Source organism: Diabrotica undecimpunctata, chromosome 4, assembly GCF_040954645.1.
Source record: "Diabrotica undecimpunctata isolate CICGRU chromosome 4, icDiaUnde3, whole genome shotgun sequence".
Taxonomy (NCBI): domain Eukaryota; kingdom Metazoa; phylum Arthropoda; class Insecta; order Coleoptera; family Chrysomelidae; genus Diabrotica; species Diabrotica undecimpunctata.
Window position 1 is genome coordinate 77389266 of NC_092806.1, and position 25950 is coordinate 77415215.

The following is a 25950-nucleotide window of genomic DNA, read 5'->3' on the forward strand; positions in this document are numbered from 1 at the left end:
CAATTTTACTGAACACTATAAACGGTGGTTATTTTTAGATTAAATAAATTTACAAGTTATTAAATAAAAAAGTTTTCCTTATGTGGGATTCGATCCGACGTCTAATAGCTTTCAAGGTACAAACGCATGTCGCCGACCCACGGAGCACATTCATAGATTTTAGTTATTTAGGCGGCCAAAAGTCATTTTTAAAATGTCGAAATATTGGTAAGCTATCAACCGTTCCGGTGAGTCAACAGTTCCAGCTACAATATAACATCCCCACCACCAGCAACCGAAGCGCGGGAGTTTGCCTCCGGTCATTCGAATTCGACAGTGAACGAATGTGTACGTGTTAGTTTGCGACGCACTTCTACACTTATAACTTTCTTAAGTGCATTATTCATTTCAAGCTAATTGTTTCGATTTAATTGTGATGGATTGCGATAATACAGGTAAGAACTATAGTTTTTGAAAACAAAATAACTCAGTTCACATTATCTATCAATAATTTTGAACACGACAAACATCACCCTGTTTATAATGTAACTTTTTACATCAATTTATATTCAATAACTGTTTTAAAGTACTTCTTAGTCCGTCCCTGTCATTTTTGTTACAATATATACTTGACATATGTAACTAAGTAATTCTATAAAAAACAGCCGCGCAAATTCGCGCTTTTTTGAGCTAAGCCCCCTTGAACTGCTCTGTCAAATATAACAAAATATTATGTTATTTTGTATTAAACTCGTTTTTCATTTGTTTCAGGTCTACCTACTGCATCAGGTACTAAAGTAGTGACTCGTCAATACATATTGGACCAACTACAAAGTCAAATTTTACCAATATTAAATGAGAAACTTGACTATTATTAGAATTTTCTCCTAATGCCTTATGGGCACAACCAAGAGGCTAAAGAGGTCTTCAAACAAAGACATTCTAATATAAAATCACAAATTAAGCAACGATGGGCAAAAGCAAATAGACACCTAGATGTTTAGATGTTTTCCTGAAAAAAAAAACCAATTTTGGTTTGAGGGAACACTCGAGATTCCCATTGAAACAGCCTTCACTCAACAGGACATAGGACCGCCTCAAAATTGCTTAACGATATTACGAACTCACCAACACGGGCCAGTAAATATAGAAAAGCCTACAGTTAATTTTGCGACAAGGATGAACTACCTCCATTGACGTCTCTGCAAGCACTCGAGATGTTAGTTGAAGCTGATCTATCGAGAGGGCAGTATGAGATAATAAGAGCAACAAATCCAAAACATTTCCTTTGCTTTGATCTTGTTTTTAAAGCTAAACAAGAGTGCTATCCGCCAAAAGAATCACTAAAAATTACATCTACCTGCGCACAAAGTAACCTACAGTGCGTAATGGATCTAACTGTGACACGATTATCAAAATGTCTAGAAAAGATTCGACTTAACGAGCAAGATAGGAAGTCTTTGATGATAATTTGCAAATGGGGTTGTGGGGGTGCTCAACAATCCAAATGTAAACAAAGTTTCAATAATGATACTGATTCGGATGACAACATTTTTATGAGTTTCTTTGTACCTTTGCGGTAGTAAAATTATATGGAAAATCCAACCCCTTCTTCGTCAATGTTTTGCCGGCCAATTAGATTTAGATTTGTAAAAGAAACAACGGATATAACTAAAGAAGGGATAAAATATGTGCAGGAGTCCATTAAACAACTGAACTGTACAATTGTTACGTTAAATGAAGAGGAGTTGTCGTTCGAGCACCAACTCAAAATGAGTATAATTAACGGTAAGGTGTGCAATGCAGTCACAGATACCAAGTCAACATCCCAGTGCTACATTTGTGGAGCCACCTCAAAGAACTTTAATTAATTGTCAATAGAGGTAGGAAATTCAGGAGAGGTTTGGCAACACCAATGATGGCAACACAAGTCGCAGATTTTTTGAAAATCCCGAATTGGCTTCAGACATTACAGGTATTAGTTTTGATATGATTTACAGATTCAAGGTAATTTTAGAAACTATTTTAAGTGGCCACAAAATAGATGCTGAAAAATATGATATGTATGCGTACGAAACAGCAAAATTGTACGTGGAACTGTATTCCACGTGATACGTGGAAGCCAAATCATAAAAAGTTCGTTACTTCCAATAGGACAGCTATCAGAACAAGCTGCAGAAGCCCAGAACAAGCATTTCCAATCATACCGGTTAATAGGGAAGAGTGTAACTTATATGTATATTATAGGCTTTTGTTAAGTTCAGGTACCTTCATTAGTTGCTTGAGACAAATAAAAAAACCTTCACGCAAGGCCTTTCTATCTGAAACGATTGAACTTTTATTACCTGCTTACCCAAACACAGAGTCAATGTAGACATCTGAACCGGAAGATAATGATTATTAATGTATTTTTTTTATTGTTAATTCGAGTTTTCATTCATTTGTGTGTTGTATTACTGTTTTTTGTTATAACATGACAAATATATGTTTGTTGTAAAAAATATATACTTTTCCTTTAATTTAATTGAACGTATAACCAAAATTACACCAAATATAATTTTGGCCGCCTAAATCTTTGTATGTGTGGAGGTTATTAATAACCCGCGTCGATAATTGGTATAAAAAAATATATTAAATGTACATGAGATGCGAAGAGTTGCACTCTTCTTGAAGATTTTGCAAAATGGAGGTACTTTAGGATTGTAAACTGTATTTTGTTTAATAATAAACACTTTCAGCTATGTATCCCCAAATTTTCATCCTTGATGTATCATCCTTGTGTTCATTGATTGGGCCAACTCAAATAGTTTGAAAACAAATTGCTTTTTCCTAGGCTTTTATATGAGCCGTTGAACACCAAAGTGGTCCAAGTGAGAAATACTGGTTTTTAGAAACGACGCCGACTTAAAAATAGTATGTTGGTATGGGAACTGACTGTGATCAGAATGATTTTCAAAAAAAAACTTAAGCTTTCAATATTTCTTAATACTGTTCAATTATCAACTATCTTACACTGAGTGGAAATATTTTGTCTTACACTAACATATATTTGATACGATTTTTTTTTTCACCAATAACGCCACAATTGGTGTAGTAACGTCAGTAGTGTAGGTAGTAACGCAAAAGGTTTCTCCGGTTCACACTTCGAAATAGTTTCGTTTCTTTTAATAAGGTATGTTTCAAATATTGTATTTTTATACGCTGTTTTCCGTTTTAGCATCTAGATCCTAAAAAACAACAAGAAGTCAACGAAAAAACTAGAGAAGAAATACTCTCTATAATTGCTCATCACGTCACTGCCGTTAATTATATATACCGTGATACTAAGTTCGATGGAAAAAGTGAACATCGTAATATCAAATTTGAAGTGCAAAGAATCAAAGTAAGTTTTTTAGATGATATTAAATAGTAGTATTGGGCTTACGAAGTTTTGTATGTATTTAATTAGATTATGCGATTTGTCTACCTTATAAAAATTAATGGTATCGGTTATTTGGGCCTTATCAAAAGCATTCTACCGATCTATGAAACGTATGTATTTACTGTATTCAATAGATTTTTCTGTTATTTGTCTTACTACAAAGACAGCATCCGCGCATGATGGTCTAAACCCTTAAAGTTCGTCAGATATAGATACTACACTAGTATTGTGAAGCTAATGCGTAATTTTTTGAGTTCGTGATTGGAAATCTTATTTTGACCTAGACTTTTTTGTTTCTTAGCTTTCGAAATGCTAATTCTATTCCTGATTCGTCTAGCTGCACTTTTTTCTCTACTATTATTTATTATGTGTCTGGTTCTACTTAATTATGTTCTGTATGCTATCTGATCCAAGTTTTCATTCATTATTATTTGATTTGATTCCCCCAATTCAGTTACCTAATCATATCATATACCTATTTGTTTTCGGTGCCCATAGAAGTAATCTTTTAGTCGTTTCGAAAATATTTGTTAGTGGTAATATTTGGCCTTCCTAACCAACGTCTTTGTTTCATTGCAGATTCTTTTGTATTTGCTATATGACTAGGTTGAGTAGATTTTTCTTTTGTTCGAAATTTTATAGTAACGCTTCCATTAGAGTTTTGTTGATTTTCCCCCGTTTTAATTGTTTGTTTTTTCTTTGTTTTTATGGTTTTTGGTGATTTCTCCTTTGATTCGGCTTTGATACAATATCTTTGGTGGTGCATCCATTAATGATTCTAGTTTAATTTGGTTTCAAATATTTGAAATATTTCTAGTTGTAAATTTAGAGTTTGATTAAATATGTTTTTGTTATAGATTGACGATGATTCATCGTGTAAATGCTATCACAAAGGTTGTGGAGAAATGAACCAATTCTGCCTAGAGAATATAGATGTTAGCAATTTCCTCAATATACATTCGCTGGGTAACCATGAAGACTTTTGTCTGGCATATGTGTTCACTTATAGAGACTTTACCGGAGGTACTTTGGGACTGGCATGGGTTGCCAGTGCTTCTGGTGCTTCTGGAGGCATTTGTGAGAAGTATAAGACTTACACAGAGACTATCGGTGGAATGTATCAATCCACCAAAAGGTCTCTAAATACGGGTATCATCACATTCGTGAATTACAATAGCAGAGTTCCTCCAAAAGTTTCTCAATTAACACTAGCACATGAGATTGGACATAATTTTGGTTCGCCGGTAACTATTTTCTATATTCATATATTACATTATTTTTGTTAAATTTTTTTGATATATGAATGTAATAAAAGGTGTATTGTATAATAAAATCATTAAACGTTAAAACTAAACTGCAAATTTACAGACACGTATTACGTACAAGCGAGTAAGAACGTCATCTACACGATATAATTATAGGCCAATTAAGTTAGTTTTTTACTCGACACAAGTGTATAGACGAGTTTGACACTTAAAATGTGTAGTATGAGACATTACAAAATACTCTCATCAAGGAATTCATCAATTTTTTATAGGAACTACTTTTAAATAAACAATCAAAGCATCAAACTCATTATTTTGCTCATAGCTTAAAATTATAGTTATTTAGAGATTTGACATCAACAGACTTTAAAAAAAAAAATACACAAAATGCAATATGCTAAATTAAAATCGGTTAATAAACAAAAGAGTTGTTTCAAAAAAAAGTTGCAAAATAAACAACAAAATCGATGTTTTTGAATATTGTTAATAACTTTTTTATTAGTTATTAACATTTGTTTAAGTGTATCTGAACTTGAGTGTCTTATTATGTTTGAAATGTGTGCAAAAGTTAGGCCAGATCTGTTAAATAGTTTTTACGAAATTTAATCTTTTTGATTTTTTGAAAAATGTGCCAATTTCTAAGTTTTTTTAAACTTAAATTAAAACAACTAAAATTTTTTATAAAAGATCGTATGACCCTGGGGAGCCAAGATAGCCCTTTTTTAAATTACTGTTACGTTAATTAACAATCTTAAGGCTGAAATTAACTAATGTTTTATAAGAAAAGTCAAAGTTTTTAACAAAACTTTGAGCAATCAAAATGATTGAAAATTGTTAACAGGAGTGTTGTAATCAAAGAGTACTGTTACGTTTTTCTATGGGTACAAGTATTAAGAGAAATACATGTAGCTAAACTAATTTTATTTAAATTGAGTGTTACAAAAAAAAAACAACTAAAACTTTTAACTTATATAAATAACAAATGTTTCATTAATGTTTATCGTATCTCACCACTTTACAAGATAACACTTCACCAATCGCATTAAAAATAAACTTGAAACGTTGACGTTGAATCACCGCCTTAAATATTTACATTTTAATTTCTAGATTTTACAATGTCTTATCACGTTGACAGTTGAGTCAGCACTTCCAACCGAAATTCTAGGAAGATATCGCGATAAACCATTAAGAGCGTAGATGCAAACTTTCGGGCCAATGCTTTTTAAATGCAATTATTTTTTTCGAATCATGAGAAAACTAACAAATATTTTTGAAAAATTTAAACGCAGAATAAAAGATTGCATTATTACCGAGGACCGAAAGTCCCTTAGAATAAACAAAAAGTTTTTTTGAATGAGATATTTGAAATTAAAAATCACACTAAATTTTCTCTTTTTTTTTCACCCCTCTAACTTATTAAAATAAACATTACAGAAGTTTTCAGGGACTTTCGGCCCTCAGTAATAATGTATTCTTTCATTCTGCGTTTAAATTTTTTAAAAATACTTATTAGTTTTTTTAGGATTCAAAAAAAAATGAATGCATTTAAAAAGCATTGGCCCGAAATTTTGCGCCTACGCTCTTAATAGAACGCCAGGTAGCATTTTCGAGACATTACAGGACCGTAATTACAGTCACATAAGAGTACTTTGCGTTCTGACTAGAGTAAAAGGACTAGGGGTAGGCTAACCCGACTGAAGGGCCAGCAGCGCTCTCCAAAAAATACAACAAGGTTTCAAAATAAGCACTCGGAATAAAACGACATCTGGGGTTCTACTGGACTAAATTTTGCTCTCTCTTTTTTTAAACTTATTAAAAAATAGTAACATTTATTATATTTGCATTGCATAAATTATTCAAAATAAAGCAGATAATAACTAAGGGATGTAGAAACCTTTCCTTAAGTCGCGTTTTGTTGTTATTTATTTATTTAAAATATAATTATATTAAATAAATTATATTTATAAACATTTTTCCATATACTCTCATTAAATTTGATTTGAACATATATACATATATATATATATATATATATATATATATATATATAAATATATATATATATATATATATATATATATATATATATATATATATATATAAATATATATATATATATATATATATATATATATATATATATAAATATATATATATATATATATATATATATATATATATATATATATATATAAATATATATATATATATATATATATATATATATATATATATATATATATATATATATAAACAACACAGTTTATTAGGGTTGCAGTCAGAAAATTGGCCGGGATGTTAATGAAACACTCTTATGACTTTTTGTCTAGCTTTCGGAATGGTTTTATTCCTTTTTCAAGACACTGTAATAAGAAAAAAATGTAAATATTTATAAAATATTACAATTCTTCAGTGCAACTTACTAGTCGTTGAAATTATTTATAAAAGAAATAATCTTTTATGAATTTTTTTTTTACAAATTTAAAAGAAAAAAAAGTTGACCTAGGCCACTTTGGGACGAAGTTAGTACCTTTTTTTTATAAATTGATAGGAGTTTTGTTTATAACAATTAAGAGAAATTATTAAGGTCATCTCAAAGAACATACTTTAAAGTTTTAATTTGAATAATTCGAAAAAGATTGCATGTTAATGGACTCGATCACAAAAGCTTCAAAAACATGGTCTTCAAAATTGGTCGGTTTTAACTGTATCTCTGTTTTTTGTTTATGGATTTTGATATTTCTTTTTTTAATTTGTATGTACTTTTTGCGCGTACATTATGAATATGTATTATTTAAATAACTAGATTGTTAAATAAACCATTTAATTTGTTTAAACTTTTTTTTTTCAGTTTTTAATTTTTTTTAGGAATATGTGAAGTAATTTTTCTTGTAAAAAATAAATATTTATGATTTATATATGAGGCGCCCAGGATAATAATGGTCCAACTCCATATTTTTTAAAATTCTCGTTTAGTGTACAGAAGGCTTCGCTTTATAAGTATCTTTCAGAATAAAATTGGCCCAATTCCTAATTATATCTACTGAAGCAGAGATGGCACCACTTGTATCGAAGCCGTCATACAAAATCAAAATATTTCAGTTAAAAAGTGGTCTAAGTTTATCATCATCAGTGGCATCAGCTCGTTATGAGCCAAAGCCTTTTTCAGAACAATCTTCCATTCGCCCCTGTCTCTGGCAACTCTTCTCCATGCTTTAACTCCGATGGATTTTAGATCATCCTCTATGTTATCTTGATACCTAAGTTTTGGTCTTCCTCTGGCTCGTCTTCCTCTGGCTCGTCTTCCCACTGGTCCTCTTCGGAGTGCTAATTTAATGCTTAATAGATTATCTCTTATCAATTTGTGGGTTTTTACTTTGTCTGCTTAATCAATTTTATGCATATTAATAAACACAGACATGTAATATTGGCATAATTACTGTAACTTTTTTGATCTTTATCTTTATAAGACAGCACGCTAATATGGGCTTTTTATAATTTCAGCATTTAATTTACTTTTACAAATTTACAAAAACCTTTCTCCTAGTATTCCTCCTACAGAAACTTTTGTTCTAGTAAAAGACCTTTTAGACATGATATTACAAATACAATCATTACATCTGAAATTTTACATCTTGAAATTTGCATACGCCAGGACTATTTTGAATTTAATAATCAAATATATACACAGTGGCGCACCCAGGGGGTTTTTGGGGGTTAAACCCCCCCCCCCAGGACCATATTCCGACACTATTACTCACACATTTTAAGGGCTCAAAATGGAGGTAACATCACAAAAAAAATTCGGTGACCAACCAAAGCGCCCCCCCACCCCAGAGGCAAATTCTAGGTGCGCTACTGTATATACAAATAACAGTGCATGACTTATAATGGGTAACCCTCTAAGCCGATTGCTATCAGATATTTTTATGGATCATCTAGAAACAAAGATTTCAAAACATCCCGTATTCAAACAGTTTTTGTATTGGTGGAGATACGTGAACGATGTACTGGTATGTTTTAAAGGAACTAACAGACAACTTGGCCAATTCTTATCGTATATTAATTCACTCCATAGTCATATTGAATTTACAATTGAAACAGAACAGAATCAATCCATAAATTTTCTAGATTTAAAAATTATCAGACTTACAAATGTACATGAGTTAAAAATAGCCAATAGCCAAATATATTAAGAACAACAAAAGCCGAAAGAAAAAGCAATTACACAGCGGTGTAACTTTTATGTAGCGACTACCTGAAAACTTACATCGGTCAAACTGATAAAACTTTTATCAAACGTATAGCAGAACATAAAAGAGCTTTCAATAATAGAAAAACAGATTCTACGTACGCACTTCACCTTCTAGACCATAATCATTCTTTTAATGACGAATTTCAAATTCTTCACAATCAACATAAAGGCCCTAAGCCATCTTTATTAGAATCTATGGAAATCAAAGAATTAAAAATAATTTAAAATAAATTTTGTGGAAGTGTTGAAAACAAAAGTTTTCAGTGTTTTATTGGTAGATAAAATGATTTCCATCAAGTAACGGTCAAATCTATTAAACTTTGTTTACAACACTCCTTTTTAAACAATTTTCAATAATTATATATGCTAAAAGTTTTGTTAAAATTTTTGACGTTTCTTATACAAGATTGGTTAATTTCAAAGTTAATTATCGAAACAGCGATTAAAAAAGTGCTATCTTGGCTTCTAAGGGTCGTAGGAACTTTTGTTAAGTTGTGTTTTTAACTAGCTTTCCGAATATTTTATTTATTGGAAGGTGGTGGTAAATCTTCTAAAGACCATACCAGGCCGTATCCCGTTCACAATGCCCTGGTATGTGTCGGATTCAGGGTGGAAAGCACCATCCGCATGCAGTCCTTCCAGAGGTCTCTCTTGAGTCTTCTCTTTTCAAGATATTTCGACATGTCTCGCACCCTTGGTTTTGTTACGTTTTCTCTAATTTAAACAAAATGTACTGTACAAAAGCGCCTGGATGATCTCATTGCACATTTCTCTCCTCTCATTATTTCTTGGCGCTCCCCATGAGATAAATTTTGCGTTCAGATCCCCAGCAACGATTAGTCTTTATTTTCCTGCTGTGCTTCTTGCTATTTCCTCTACCAGACTCTTATATTCTCGTAGTATGATATTAGTGGTGATATATGTCGCCACTATTGTGACAGTTTCAAGGTCCAAGATTAGGAATACCTCTTTCCTTTGGCAAGTTTTCACCTGCAGCTCTGTTTCTGATCTTTTATTCTCTGATCTTTTTATTTGACTCGGACACTAGCAACAGGTCCGCTTTTAATTCCTTTTCCGTGATCTTGAGCATATCATGTGCCGCCCTACATCTCCCTAAATTCACCTGCACTACTATCAACCCATTAAATGCATGTCTAGTAGAGTTGAGTTCAAAGGCCTAATCTTCCTACTTGCACCCCCTCCCATAGAGTCTTTTTTGCTGTGAGCTACCTGAACTCAGGACAATTTTCCAAGTATGTCCTGTGGTCCTCGCTGCAGATTCCACATGGTAACGTATTGTTGCACTCTCTAGTGCTGTGCCCTTTCTCCCTACAGTTCAGACATGTGTCTTTTAAAGACCGTTCTTTGCATTTGTTCCTGGTATGTCTGAAGTGTAGACACGTGTAGCAGCGTATTGGTCGATATCTGGGTGTCATTATCTTACAGTTCATCAGTCCTATCAGGCACTTTGCCTTTCTCTGCCGCATCAGTGTGTTAGCCGCTGTTCTACTAGCTTTGACTACTACTTTATCCCCAAATCGTCTCTCTTTCCTGTTGCCAATCGATCCTCCTCCCTCTCTTAATCCCACAGAGTTAGCCAGCACCCTCGCGACTTCCGCATCTTCCAATGTTTGGTCAACGTCGTGTATTAGTACCAGTCTTTCCTGAACTTTAGAATTGACATCCAGACCCGTTTTCGACGTAATCTACGTCGACAGTTTCGTGATTTTGTCTCTGGGTCCTATCAGCTCCAGACGTAGGTCTCCTTGTGCTGTCTTTCTCATCTTTTTCATGCTGCCCCCGCTGTTTTTTACATCCCCTTTATGTCTGAATTCTTTTACCATGTCCGCGTACAACTTCTCGCCCCCTTTGATGGTAATATTTCCTCTTTATGTCCTGAAATTTGGAACTACCAGTGTTATTTCCACTTCAGTACTCTACAGGCTGTATTCCAGCGCCTTTCTTAGTTCTACCCACGCCGTGATTTCTCCTACTATACAGTAGAGATATCTCTTTTCCTTGTTCCCTACCTCTTTTATGGCCTCTACTAAATCCATTGCACTTTTTAAGTTGTTTGAGCCTCGTTGCTAGATCGGGATCGTATAAGCGGCATTTATTGTTTTTTGGCTACTTCCTTCCCTCATTTCAGAGATAAACTAATTTAGGACATAGTTTTTTTCATCAATGCTTTGTTCTCTGACTAGATGTTCCAGTTCTGTGTGTCCATTCTGCGATGTAGTTGTCTGCTAGTTCACTTTTTTCTCTTTTATCCAGCGTAATTATCACATTCTTTTTTTTCCTCCTTTCCATATCCTTTTCTATATATTCTATTTCTGCTTGTACACTCACTTATGTTACATTTCTCAACTTTTTTCGTTATGGGGATCTTTTAGTTTTCCATTTTCGTTTGAAGTGCCTTGGACATATTGTGTAGGACCTTTATTGATTTGATCTTGATTTCAACTTTGGTTTTCATTTGCTCGGTGAACTACATTCTACGAGTGTTATTGAAACTGTTTGTAAGCTTAAAAAGTCCTGTTTATTATTAAATCATTGCATCATCATCATTCTGGCATTACAACCTTACGTGATTCCTAGCCTCCTCAAGAATTTCTCTCCAGTCGTCCCTATCCATCGCCTTTCTCCGCCAAGCACGTATTCCCATATGTCTCATGTCTTCATCGATGTTAACAAGGAACCATGTTCTAGATCTTCCTCTTCTTCTCTGACCAATGGGTCTATCAAGAAGCGTTTTTCTATCTGGGTCATTTTGTTCATATCGTATCGTCTTCTCCACACTCCATTGTCAATCACTGCTCCATAAATTCGCCTTAGTACTTCTCTTTCGAAACATCCTAACATGTTTTCATTATTTTTTCTTAGAGTCCAGGTCTCTGAACCATATGTTAGGACTGGGCGTATTATTGTTTTGTAGAGTCTTATTTTGTATTTCTCGATATAATTGTGGATTTAAGGAGGATATTGAGCTGTTTATCTCTGGGGTAGTATTATTTTCAGTGTTAAGGTGCGCTCCCAGGTATACAAATTCATTCACTGCTTCGATGACGTCGTTTTCTATAACATATTAAATCATTGTGTACATAAATTTACTTTTTTAAACCTTTCTTTTCCGTAGCTTATTAGTATATGTCTAAATGAAGAAAATAAGCCCTGGGTTATTGAGATCTATTCAGTTAACTTATCTGGACCAGCTTTAGTAATTAGCTCATTTTTCAAAAAATCTTATAAACAAATTAAATTTCGCAAAACCTATCAACCGATCTGGCCTATCTTTTGCACACAATTCGAACAAGATGAGATTGTTTGCTAACTTTTACTGGTACAGTTTCATAATTTCCAGAGTTTAGTGACTATATTATTTAGTATTATTATATTTAATTATATTATTATATTTTAACCAAAAATCACTATAAAGTGTATTAATATAAAGGCAATCCTGTGAAGGTAATAATTAGTCCATAATAAATATTTGTAGTAAGAATTATTAGTGAACTAGTGGTTTCACATACTGCAAAGTGGACGTTTTTAATAAGTCCTTTTAAAGATTGTATTAAAGTTGGGTAAAAACTAGGATAAACTAACCAAACAATTTTGACTCCTTTTAAAGAGTATAACTAAAATGTAAAGTGAATAGCTTAGGTACATCTGAGTCTCGAAGAGAGTTTCAAAGTTATATTTGTAAAAGTATTTATTACTCGAAAGAAACAGTTGAAATAGTTTTCTACTTCATTTTTATATGGAATATTTTTTTTGTTACTTAATTGTTTACTTACTTGCGTTTTATTGTTAAAGTTTAATCAGTTTCGGTAAATATATCTTTTTTGATCAGTGTATATTACAAGATCTGCTCACTATATATTTATATTTTTAGCATGACTACCCTCCAGAATGCCGTCCTGGAGGCCCCAACGGTAACTACATTATGTTCGCGTCCGCCACCAGTGGTGATCGACCCAACAACAGTAAATTTTCTAGTTGTAGTGTCGGCAACATTAGTAACGTTTTAGACGCAATCGAAGATAAAAAGAAAAGAAATTGTTTCACTGCTTCTGCTGGTGCCTTCTGCGGTAATAAAATTGTTGAAGCTGGAGAGGAATGCGATTGTGGGTACGATGATAAAGAGTGCAAAGACCAATGCTGCTACCCTAGAGTTATCAGTGTAAAGGATAAAGAACTTAACAGATCTGCCGTCGGGTGTACAAGACGTGCTGGCACTGAATGCAGGTGAGGTATTATTATGTATACAGGAAGATTTTTTGGTTAAACTTTGTATTAAATATAAAATGAAATCTAATAATCCAGGATATGGCAGTAAGAATGTTAGAAAACCTTTATATGCATCGATTTGCATGAAAATTTGTTTTTTTTTTTCAATAACTTATATTCAGCAATCTATTAGTTATATAAACATTCTAATAATATGCTTCTTTGGGATTCGAAATATAAATTGACTTTAGAGAGGTCAGTCAGTCGGTATATATATACATATACAGATATATAGATACATATAATAACATACTACCTTTCCTGGATGTTTTAATCTATAAGAACGATACTGGATAGGAGACTCAGGTGTATAGAAAAGCAACACACACCAACAGATATCTAAATTAAATTAAACACTCTAGAGCCAAAATTACTTGTTCTAACGAAAATTCGTTCTTAAATGAGAAACATTTGTTAACATCTGTTTTATTAAAAAATAATTATTCTTTATCGTTTATAAATAAGCAATTTTTAACAATCGACCGAATAGAATAGAACAGAACAGCTTAGAACGAGATCCTACAGCATGCACATGGAATAATACTAGGAAAATAACAATACCATACATAAAAAGATTTTCTGAAAAACTTAAAAAGATGGGAAATAAATTCAAGGGAGAACAAAGAATTGTATTTATAAAACACCTTGTGACTGCGATCAGTTTTATTTAGGTGAAAAATCAAGAGCATTAAATGTTAGAATAAGTGAACATGAATCTGTTATTAAAAATAGAGAGTTTGATAGATATCAAATATGTAAACATGCATGGGAAAATGTACATAGGGTTCAATGGAACGATTCAACTATAGTTCTAAAAGGAACATATGGTAAAAAGAAAAATCAAAGAAGCAGCTCTAATTCTGATCTTAGATCTTCTTATCAGAAGATCTAATATCTTCTGATAAGAGGATAATTTTCTGATTTTTTTTTTAAATCAGGTCCAGTTTGTTTGTTAAATGTTAAATTAAAGGTTTGTTCAAAAAAAATTAAATTTTTCCAAGGAAAGTTAATTTTGTTACATCGATGGTTCACTTTGTGGCCTTAGAGTTAGAAGACCCTGATGGTTTCTAGGGCAACAACTAACAATAACCACAGATGAAGCTACACCTAGAAATGGTTAAAGCGAGTGAATAATAAAAGTGAAATGTAATTTCATGTCTTGAAAACAGGAAAACAAAAAACAAAATAGTATATCGATGGAAGGCAACCGTATATACGTATTTCTGACTATTGGTCGTCTTCAGTACGGTGCAGTTAAGTCAGAAAATGAGCATGTTAACTTGGGAAAGGATCACTACAGAAACAATGCGATTAATTTGTGGCCAGGGGTTAGAAGACTCTGATGGTTTTCAGGGCAACAACTAACAATAACCACAGAGAAAGCTACAGCTACCTGAGAAAAGGAATGTTAAACGTTTAAAACAAATAGAAAACGTTAATGCGAGTGAATAATAAAAGTAAAATGTAATTTCATGTCTCGCAAAACAGGAAAACAAAAAACAAAATAGTATATCGATGGAAGGCAACCGTATATACGTATTTTTGACTATTGGTCGTCTTCAGTACGGTGCAGCAAAGTTAGAAAAGAAGCATCTTAACGTTTGGCATTCCTTTTTTCAGGTAGTTGTATGGTTATTGTTAGTTGTTGTCCTGGAAATCATCAGGATCTTCTAACTCTAAGGCCACAAAGTGAACCATCGATGTAAGAAAATTAACTTTTCTTGAAAAAATTTAATTTTTTTGAACAAACCTTTAATTTAACATTCAACAAACAAACTGGACCTGATTTTTTTCCAGTTTGATTTATTTAAACTGGAAAAAATTAGAAGTTTATAAATTAGATAAATATGCAAATACAATAGCATCTTTATTTTTTTTCCACACGAATACCTAATTTTTCATTAAAAAAATAATATTTGACTAATTTATACTTGAATTAAACTAATTATTTACTTGAATTATAAGTTTGGAAAACTGAGCTACAGATAGAATGCAGGCTATTTTAAATATTAATTTTATTTTTCACTAACTCAAAAATAAAACTTATTACTGTAGCCTTTTCTTTTGAGAAAAAAGTAAAATAGAATTCTGAAAAAAAAAAGGACAAAGGCAGTTAAGATTTGACTTCACGTATAGTGCGTCTGTGTATCCGCTTATACGTATTTCGCCCTAAAAGGGCTCTTCAGAACTGATATTCACAGTCGCTCTGAACGGGAAAATAAATCTTTTCTGACTTAGGAAGCAACTCTAACATGGCTTCGTATCGACGCAAATAGCGACATCTGATATTAAAACCGTAAACCAAATTCAGATTTTTGCTTTAATCTGTGCCTTCTAAGAATTGCAGGGCAAAACAGATGTTGATAAAGATTAGAGAGTTATTAGAGACATGGGGAATCTAAAAATTGCATTGCACAACATATCTCCTCAACTAAGCAAAAATCCTTAGCGTGCGAGTAAATCGGAATAAAAGGAAAAATACAGTTAAGATTTGAGTTCACATATAGTGCGTCTGTGTATCCGCTTATACGTATTTCGCCCTAGAATTCTGAAACTTGAATAAAACTACACTAACGATGAATTACTAAACAAATATACAGGACTATTGACTACTATTCAAAACAGATTGTACCTTCTGAAATTCTGGAAATTGGCAAAAGGGTTGTATTATTTAAAATGTAAAGCACAAGCTGTGATAGTATTAATACTTATAACTTAAATAGATTTTCAAAAAAAAAAAAAATTTTATTTAATTAATTTAAGTTAATTTTTCCAAGAAAAGTAACATTTTTTAAATCTGCTGTTCAGTTTGCCAAACTTAATTCATAGTTAAATTTGATTTTTTAATTAAAAATTAAGTAATCGTCTAGGGAAAAAATAAATATGACATTTTAGTTGCCTATTTGTCTTATTTATAAAATTCTTATTTAAAGTTTTCAAAAACCGTATGCGGGGTGAAATTTACTCTATGAACAAAAAGAACTAATGTTAAAAGCGGACCTGATTTTTTCCAGTTTGAATGAGGTTCAGTTTGTTTGTTAAATTTTAGAAACGTTTGTTTTGTATATAACATGTATAGTATAAACTTATTTAGTAACATATATAATTGAGTAACCTTGTATTTTCTTTGTCAGTCCTAGCCAAGGTCCATGCTGCAGTAATGAATGCAAGTTTATATCTTCGTATCGCCAGGAAGTGTGCAAAATGGAATCGGATTGTTCTCGATCCTCGAAATGTAACGGTACCAGCGCCGAATGTCCCGTTCCTTTTCCTCGCGCAGATAAGACTCGGTGCAATAATGGAACTCAATTGTGCATTAAGGGAGAATGCACTGGCTCGATCTGCTTAGAATGGAATTTAGAAGCTTGTTCTTTGACATCACAGGATCATCCCAATATCGATAAAAGAAAGTTGTGTGAGTTGGCTTGTCAAAACGGCACAGACATTTGCAGAAGTACTAGTGAGTTTGCCGATAAGGTAGGACTTCCCCCTGGAGGCATCAGTTTAAGACCTGGTTCTCCCTGTGATAATTTCCAGGTAAGTGCATATGCTATACCTAGTATAAAAATAATTATCCCTAAAGAAGAAATGTCAAATAGTCGCAGGCCCTGATATTTTGAAAAGGACTATAAATATTACTTGTCCCTTAAATGTACTAGTGTAGAGTTAAGTAAATATCATGAAATCCTAGGAGCTGTCAGAGGTAAAATTTGTGATATTAGCAATTAAACATAATCCATCAAAAAATTTAGATTTTTAAGTTTATATATAAAATTTGTTATTCCCAACTTTTATATGAATTAAGTTCTGTAAGGAGGTATGAAAAGCTTGATTTTTACTCAAAATATTTATGTTATTCTTTCTTAATTATTCCTGTTAATTAACATTTAATTAACCGTTAATTGGGGCACAATATTTTTCGTTAATTTGTTTTTTGCTAAGATAAATAAATTTTATGGTTTACCAACAAGTGGGCATGTAACATATAATTGACCATGTGAGAAACATGGATTCTCTAAATCCAAGTCGAAAACGGACATTGTCTGGCCTTGAGATTCGAGAGTGGTCATCGCGAATGTTAATCGAACAGGAAATTGAATCATTTTGAATGATATTGACATGAACATGACGATTTCTCCTTTAAATCGTCTAGTGAAAATGGTTGTTTCAATAATATTTCCAGTGATCATTTTAATGACCGAACGTGTGCCGTTGAATATTGTGGGTTCAAATTACGTATAAGAATAATTTGTGATCCAATTTTCAGCTGAAGATTTTGTTGTGGCATCCCTGGATAATCCATAGAATTTAAAAATTCTGTTGGATAATTTATGGCTTCGTAATATGTAAGTTAGTTTTGTCAACATTAACATTTTTCGCCGCCAAAATGGCGCACTGACTAAGTCAATTATGATTTAAGTAATTATTCAGTATAGCCGTGAAGAACCTTTCAATTAATTCATGTTTGGTCCCAACAAAAGTACAGAAATTATCTGGAAGTTTGATGCATTGTGTATTTGCATGTAGTTTTAGTTTTACCGTTTCCAATATCCAGCAATTGTTCGGAAAGTATTTGCGCCGATAGATCATTGTGCACTATACTATCATTGATGTTTCCTCATAAAAACGATTGTTTTAAACATGGATTAATCTCATCCGAATATGTAGAGTGAGGAGTAACCGGTAATGTCTGTCGAAAGTCACCAGACAGTAGTAAGGCAGCGGCACCGAATAGTTTGTCGTTCCCGGTTAAATATTGCATACTTCTATGTAATGCTTCTGAGTGAATGTGTATGAGCTATAGTACATTCATCCCAGATAATACCAACTCATTCGCATCACTGCAAACATTCCGCTTCTTTTTTTAATGTTACATTTGGTTTGTTGTGAACGTCTAATGGCAACTTGAGTGCTGAATGTTCTGTTCGCCCGCCATCTAACAAAGTAGTCAGCATGATTGTATATACCTTTTTGTTTAGCTGTCATCCGAGATTCATTGTTTGCAATAAATGCTAAATGATAATCAACGTTATTATATTTTACAGTGAGTTGCTCGCTGCAAAGTCGATGGCTGTGAATTGTAAATAGTTGACGTATATCAGCAAGTGTCAGACCCGAATGATTGTCGTCTTCCAGCAATTGTAACTCGCAACATGCATCTTGACTTTTAATGGTTCGCAAAAATTGAAAAAATGTGGTTCGTGAAATATTAACCAACAATAAACGCAAAAAGAAACATTCACGTTGTTTTAGATGTACTGTGTAAACTCTTCCCATCGTTTTGGCTTTGAATACACCTGCGATTCTTGAATGTGGTTCTCCTTGTTTACGCGGCTTTCTCTTTGTATTTGTCGCTTTGTTCACTTTATATTTCGGTGGACATTTTTAGACCGAAATATATGGGAGAGGGCAAAATAAGCTCTGTTTGCCTGCGTTATTCTCTTCCGTATTTCTCCATCTTCTGATCCGTCTGCATATATTTCTACTCCTAGGTATGTAAACTTCCCAACCGTTTCAATGTCATCTTCATGTATAATATTTTGTGGGACTATATTTCTTCTCGTCTGTATCATTATTTTTGTTTTTTCTGTGTTAATTTCCAGACCTAGCATTTTTGTTTGCGTTTTTTAAAACTGCACTTTTCCGTGCACTTAAAAATGTAAATCGTGCATCTCTGCCTGTAGTGTATCAAAATCAAAAAAGTGCGTGGATGAACAGCTTTATTTTTAAACAGTGGTTTTTTGAGAATTTCGTCCCTGAAGTGAAAAAATTACTCAAAGAAAACAAACTGCCCGGAAAAGCGATTTTGTTTCTCGACACTACACCATCTCATCCTGCAGAGGAAGATGTCATAAACGGGGATATTAAAGTTAAATTTCTCCCCCCAAATGTGACTTCAATTTTGCAACCCATGGATCAGGGTGTCTTAGAAACTGTGAAGCGTATTTATCGCAGGGAACTCTTAACCAAAGTTAATGAAGAAGAAGGCGAACAGAGCCTGATTGATTTGTTAAAGCGTGGAATTTCAAAATGTAGTAAAAAGTTTCATTGAATACTTTTTTGAACAGGGCAGTTGTTCAATGAAATAATTTCGAGAATAGTTTAAAAGGTTTAGTGAAAAGTCTTGAGAAATATATCTCCGACGAATTTATTACTTCCGCTATAATTTCACTATCCGTTGGAAGATCAAAAACAATGACATCATCATATATGGCGATGAATTCAGCAAACTCGTCATCATTGTTCAGTTGGGTTAGTTCTCCTTTTCCTTGCTGTTGTAATCTCAACCACTCTGCTACAAATATTCATCTTGTTTTTGTATTTTTTTCTACTATTGTTTTTTTTTTCTACGAGTGACCAGGCTTTGCTAACTAAAAGTTTTCTGTTGTGAACTTTAAGGGACCTTATGATGCCCTGGTCCATCGGTTGCAGAACAGGTGTACAATTTGGGGATAAAAAAGAAGTTGAATGTTTTTTAAACCGCTCATTTTAGGATTGGCTGTACAATTGTCAACAATTAAAAGAATCTTTAGATGTTACAACTCTCTGCCCCTCTTCAAAAGTTTCCCACGAAAAATCTCTGCAGTCATCCAAAATTTTTTATTAAATTTATATGTGCCAGGATTCTGAGCCACTCCTCTGAAACATCGTGGTTTTTGAGATTTCCCGATGACGAGTGACTTCCTTTTTTCGGAACCGGACATATTGGCACACGCCATTACAGTTACCCTTTCTTTTCATAACTTGCTACCTATATAACGTTTATTTTTGAATTTGAGGGTCTTATCTGGAGTAAGTTTAAAAAAAGTCCGAGCTCATCGGCATTGAAAATATTATCGCCGCTGTAATTTTTTCTTATCGTAGCCCATAAATTCAACCTGGTGACTTCTTTGGAAGCACTCTTCGTTTCACCGCAAATTCTTCAAACCGCAAAAACAGGTAGTTGTTTGGATTTACCGGAAAAAGACGAACCTGCTTCGAAAATCTTTATTTTTCAGCATAGTAGATAGAGTGGAACTTGAAATTCCTTGTTCACTTCGAACTTCTACTTTCTTCTAGTAGAAGTAGTAAAGTAAATAAGTAAATGCCTTTCTTTTAGAGTGTTTCTCTTAGTGTGTAATCTGTGTAATCTACAACACAATCGCGAAAAAAAAAACGATCTATGTGTAATAACGTGCTTCACTGAAATTTTTTAATGCCTCTTAAGTAGTTTATTATAGTTTATTAGGTGTCGATTATATATATATATATATATATATATATATATATATATATATATATACTATATATATATATATATATATATATACTATATATATATATATATATATATATATATATATATATATATATATATATATATATATATATATGTATATACCAATATATATGTAAATAATAATTATAACTGTACTAAGCAATTAATTTTTAAAATAATATGGTAATACTGTAAGACGTACGCAAAATTTATTTAAACCATGATTTTTTTAAATTTTATGCATATATACCAAATTAAATGTCGTTATAATAATAGTAAATCGGTATTTGATACACGTACAACATGTGCTAGTAGTTACGTGATAAAATAAAACAAAAAAATCGAATTTTTTAGAAAAAATTTTTTACAATAATAAACAAGTTGTATGGTTAAATACATAATTTAATAACAAACAAATTACACGTTCATAAAGTACGCGAAAAGTAGATATAAATTAAAAAAAGAAATATTAAAATCCATTAATCTGCTCTGGATATATAAGTGATGATTCCACCAATCGTTTCGAAATTTGTATCACATATTATTAAGCATAACAAGACTCAACTTTGAACTTTGAAGCACTAGAACAATTTTTGCAATAGTTATAAATAAAATAATGTTTTCAAAATTTTGTATTTTTTTGTATTTATTTATACAAGCAGGTATCTAAATTTTTGCAAATCATCATTTTGGAGCTTTTTGCATGTTTTAAAGGATGGTTATGTCATTAAACCTCCAAAACATTATGTTTTTCAATGATAAAATAAAAATGCCAAAAAGTCCATTGTTTTACACTAATTTGTTTATAAATAAAAATTATTAATAAACCCATGCAGGAAATTGTTAGAATATATTTGTATAAGTATTATACATCAAAAAAATCTTTCAGTACCCTGGCTTTTTTGAGTGTCACGAACAGGGTAGATTTTTGCCTTAGTTTCCAGGTATAACAGTGGAATGTTGCTTTTCTAAAAGAACACTGTAATATGGAGCGTTATCCATCACAATTAATGATTGGGAATTTATTGTTCACTTATCCATTTAGCGAAAATTTCGTTGTTCATTTCCACATGATAATCAGCTACTTTAGATTTTGAACAAAATAATAAACTTGCTTCAGTAACAAATCTTTGCGAAAAACCATCGCGAACAATTGTAAAACGTTTACCATCGTACCCTTCTGGTTTAGGTACACTTTTAACACTGTTATCGTGCCAGGAAATTGTTTTATTTCCCTTTGAATAAATCCACATTTCGTCCAAAAAAAAACAAGGTCTCTAAGATGTAGACACAAAATAAACAAAGAAGACAAAGCTCATGAGAAGCAAGAAAAAGAAGCAAGGTCAGCTCTACGTCAACCAAACCCAATAGACAGAGTGATGCACTATAACTATCTCGGCACCATAATAAATGAAGAAAGGAATAATAGAGCGAGTTCTTATCTCCAGAGAAGATAAGAGCTCGCATCAGAAAAGCTAGATCCCTTTCAACCGGATGATCAAGAGTCATACGCTTTCCTGGTGTAAAAGTAAGAATGCTGCTATGCTACGTCTTCTCTGTTCTGTTCTGTGGCTATATTGGATAATATTTAAGATACGGTGAACTGACCAAGTCACAAATGAGGAGGTCCTCAGACGAATGAAGAAAAACGGAGAGAGACCACCATCAAATCTCGAAAGCTACAGTACTTAGGACACATTATGCGAAATGAATAAATGGAATGGGCACAAAAATAAGATGTAGATTTTGTAAGCGAATTTTTTATTTGTAAATTGGATATTTCATATTTAGATTTAAAAAAAATTTTATTACTGATGATGGAACATGGATTCCGAAATGGTTTTGTGATATAGCCCGATTGGGTTTTTAAATTATATACCTTTTATAAAGGATTTTTAATAAAATTTTTTGTGATATATGGTATACAGCTAACTACAGGAACTTAGATTCCTTGTGGAATTTAGATTTTAGTTATAGAAGCTGCACTTATGTTGTACATTGCCTAATTACTATTTATTGTAGGGTTATTGCGATGTTTTCCTTAAATGTAGAGCAGTTGACGCCGACGGACCATTAGTTCGTCTTATGAATCTCCTTTTGAATAAAGAGACTTTGATAACCGTGGCTCAATGGATTACCGAATATTGGTGGGCAGTACTTTTAATGGGAATCGCCTTTATAATCTTTATGGGGCTTTTCATAAAGTGTTGCGCAGTACATACTCCGTCGTCTAATCCGAAACTGAAAAAGGCCCAGAGGATTAGTGATACCCTAAGAAGGCCTATGAATACTCTTCGAAGAATGGTAAGTTCTATTTTGTCTTCTAGAAATCCATTGGTATTCAAAGTTAAAACATTACGTATTGCAACTTTGTTTTTATCGGTTCACTACTATATATATATATATATATATATATATATATATATATATATATATATATATATATATATATATATGTTTTGGATGGGTTGGAGTAAATAAAAAGGGCTATTAGGTAACTATTTTTTAACTCGAGCTTTCAATTGTGTTTACAATCATTTTCAAGAGCTGCTAAAAAAAACAAAATATCTTACAAAGTAGAACTAGAAGAAAATATATAAACTCACCAAATAAAATTAGTTTACAATAGTTAATAAACTTATACTGTTAAACATATTTCAAAATACTATTTTAAAAATTAGCTTATCTAATAAATGTTTCTTTTAAATTTTGTAACATAATTTTGAAAACTTTTTTAACACAAAAACAATTGAATTTATAAATAAGTTAGAATAGCGACCAATTACAAATAAGCCTCAATGTCATGAATGCCAACTTACAATTTTCATTTTTGACAATTGTATTGCCAAAAAATAAAATTTTGTTTAAAATTTTTTTTTTATTTAGTAATAAAAAAGAAGATTTATTAATCATTGATAGATGCCTGAAAAAATGTAACAAGTATATGGAAAATTAAATTAAATAGTGATATTTTACTGGTTTTATAAATAAACTATAGAGAAATAATATAATTATAAATTTTGCTTAGATTTTGAATTTCTGATCTTTTGTTTAAATTATTATCATTTCTGCTAATACAAACCATTTCTAAAAAAGTCCTTTTAAATGTATTACTTCCATTACACAAAATTTTAATGGTATCAAAATCCATAATATGGTCTTTGTCGATTACATGCTCTGCTAAAGCACAAGATGGTTTTTTAATTTTACAATCACTTTTGTGGGAAATAATCCGATTTGAGAGATTTATTCCGATCTCACCAACATACACAGCTTCACACTGAGTACAACCAATGCTGTATACTACATTTGTTTTATCTAATGTGTCTATAGTATACTTAGTTTTGGAATATAAAAATGAAATAATTTTGATGTTCTTTGTTACTATTTTTATATTGTCAATAACCTTTAGTGTTTGTATTAATTTAGGTATTAATGAAGGTATAAAAGGTAGTGAATGATAATAGATGTTCTGATTTTTGGATACAATGTTCTGAGATTTAGCAAAAAATGGTGTTAAGTTATTTAAATATAAGACTACTCACTGGCCCTTACCATCCCGGCCAGTATCAAAGACGCACCAGGGTTGGCATCCGTCTTTCGAAGGAAGTTCAGTCGAGTTGCAGAACTTCAATGCCAAGTGCCAGCTCCCGGGAAAGCCTTGAAACTCCAAGATGCATCACGTTACCTTTTCTACCTGGTAACAAAAGACACTGCCTGTGACCAACCTACCTACCGAGATGTATGGGAAGCCTTACTTTAGTTGAGAGAGCACGTACGAGTGTCCGACGTGAAAAAGTTAGCCATGCCAAAGTTGGAGTGCCGCCAATTAGACTGGAGGGTTATCCGAAGTATGGTGGAGGAGATATTTAAAGACACCGAAGTCCAGGTGTTAGTCTGTTGCAATCCGTATAGTTACTGGTGCGGAGAGAAATCCGTCCCTTGTCATTTTTTTACAACTGGAAGTTGTAAAAGAGGGTCCAATTGCCGATACCAGCATACCGTTCCAGTTCCAGTCTCGACAAGGTTCCAGGAGGAACCATCTTTTAAGAGGGGGGCAATGTTACGATAAATGTGAGTCATACCCTAAGCTGTAAACACGGGTCCCCGCTTATACCTGCTATTGGAACTTTCCAGATGAGGATCGAACAATATCGTTGGCGTCCCGACCGAAGGTTAAAGAAGCAGGCACAAACTTCTAGATAAAGAAATCAGGTATAAAACGGACGATTTGAGATTTAAAGGACAGTTGAAAACAAGATTAATAAATTGTTCGCGCGGCTATTTAAATTGTAACCGGTGTGAATGTTTTAAATAAATTATATAAGTGTAAATAAATTAATATTTTTACGAACTACTTTTCGCACCATTTCTTCCAGACGTTCATCTTTTGGTTCGTTGCCTTCTTCAATGGTTCTTGAATCACTCGATGGCTTCGTGAAGTTTGACTAGCTGTTTCATGTTCCAAGGCAATAGCGAGCGCTTCATCTAGAACTTTCGGTCTTGCTAGTCGTAAAGCTTTCTGTAATTCACTTTCTTTTAACCCATTGACGAAGGTATCTACAGCAATTTCTTCCAAAATGTTGTCTGGTACCTCCGGATAAACCAACCGCACTATACGAGCAACATCTGCTTCAAACTCCTGCAAATTTTCACTTGCTCGTTGAATTCTACTTCTTAGTTGCGCCTTGTAGACTTGTTGTAGATGGACATCTCCGTAACGTTTGTCTCGTCGAGTGAACAAGGTCTGGTAACATTTTTCTTGGCCCTTAGGAATTGATCTTAGGATATCCGCAGCATCACCTCGTAAAGCAGCAGTCAAGGAAACAGCCTTTTCTTGTTCTGTCCAATGATTGGCTGTCGCAATAGCTTCAAATTGTCTGAGGTATATGGACCAAGAAGACTTTCCATCAAATGGTGACAATGTGAATCTCATATGATGTGTCATTTCGTCTCTAGGTGATTCTTCTTTCGCTACCGGATCTAAAACTATTGTAGCACTAGCTACTGTTGGTAGCTCTTTCGTGTTAGTTATCATGGTCTCTAACTGTTTGATCTTCTCTTCTACGTCTTCTATCTTGTCGTTTACATTTTTCTGTATCTTATCGAATGTTTTAGAAACTTCTTTAAATTTCTCATTGCTCTTTCTAGAATCTAGAATCTTCTAGAAACATTTTCGAGTTTCTCGTCGTTTTGTCTAGCTACTTCTTTTATAATTTGAGACGTTTGATCGAATCTTTCATCATTTTTTTTTTAGAAGTTTCTTCAATCATTTGCGAGACGTTTTCAAATTTATTATCAATTTTTTTAGAAGTTTCTTCAATCATTTAAGACGTTTCATCGAATCTTTTGGAAACATTCTCGAATTTTCCATTAATTATTTTAGTTAAAACGGCTTCTTCTGCTGACTGAAACTGAAATGTCTCTGGATCGTCTCCATTCTTGCTAAGCACAGTCTTCAGTCGTTCTTGGAGTAACTTCTTGG

General features: G+C 32.7%; 1 protein-coding gene across 4 annotated transcripts in view; it reads left to right on the forward strand.

Annotated features, from left to right (window-relative positions):
• The window catches only part of kuz (zinc-dependent metalloprotease kuz), a 250389-nt gene that overhangs the window by 161273 nt on the left and 63166 nt on the right, over positions 1-25950 (forward strand). For all 4 annotated transcript variants that reach the window (XM_072529798.1, XM_072529799.1, XM_072529801.1 and 1 more), the window contains exons 5-9: positions 3197-3361; positions 4258-4644; positions 12813-13165; positions 16342-16744; positions 22488-22769. In XM_072529798.1, coding sequence (XP_072385899.1) covers positions 3197-3361; positions 4258-4644; positions 12813-13165; positions 16342-16744; positions 22488-22769 — 1590 coding nt within the window. The remainder of the gene's footprint in view (positions 1-3196; positions 3362-4257; positions 4645-12812; positions 13166-16341; positions 16745-22487; positions 22770-25950) is intronic.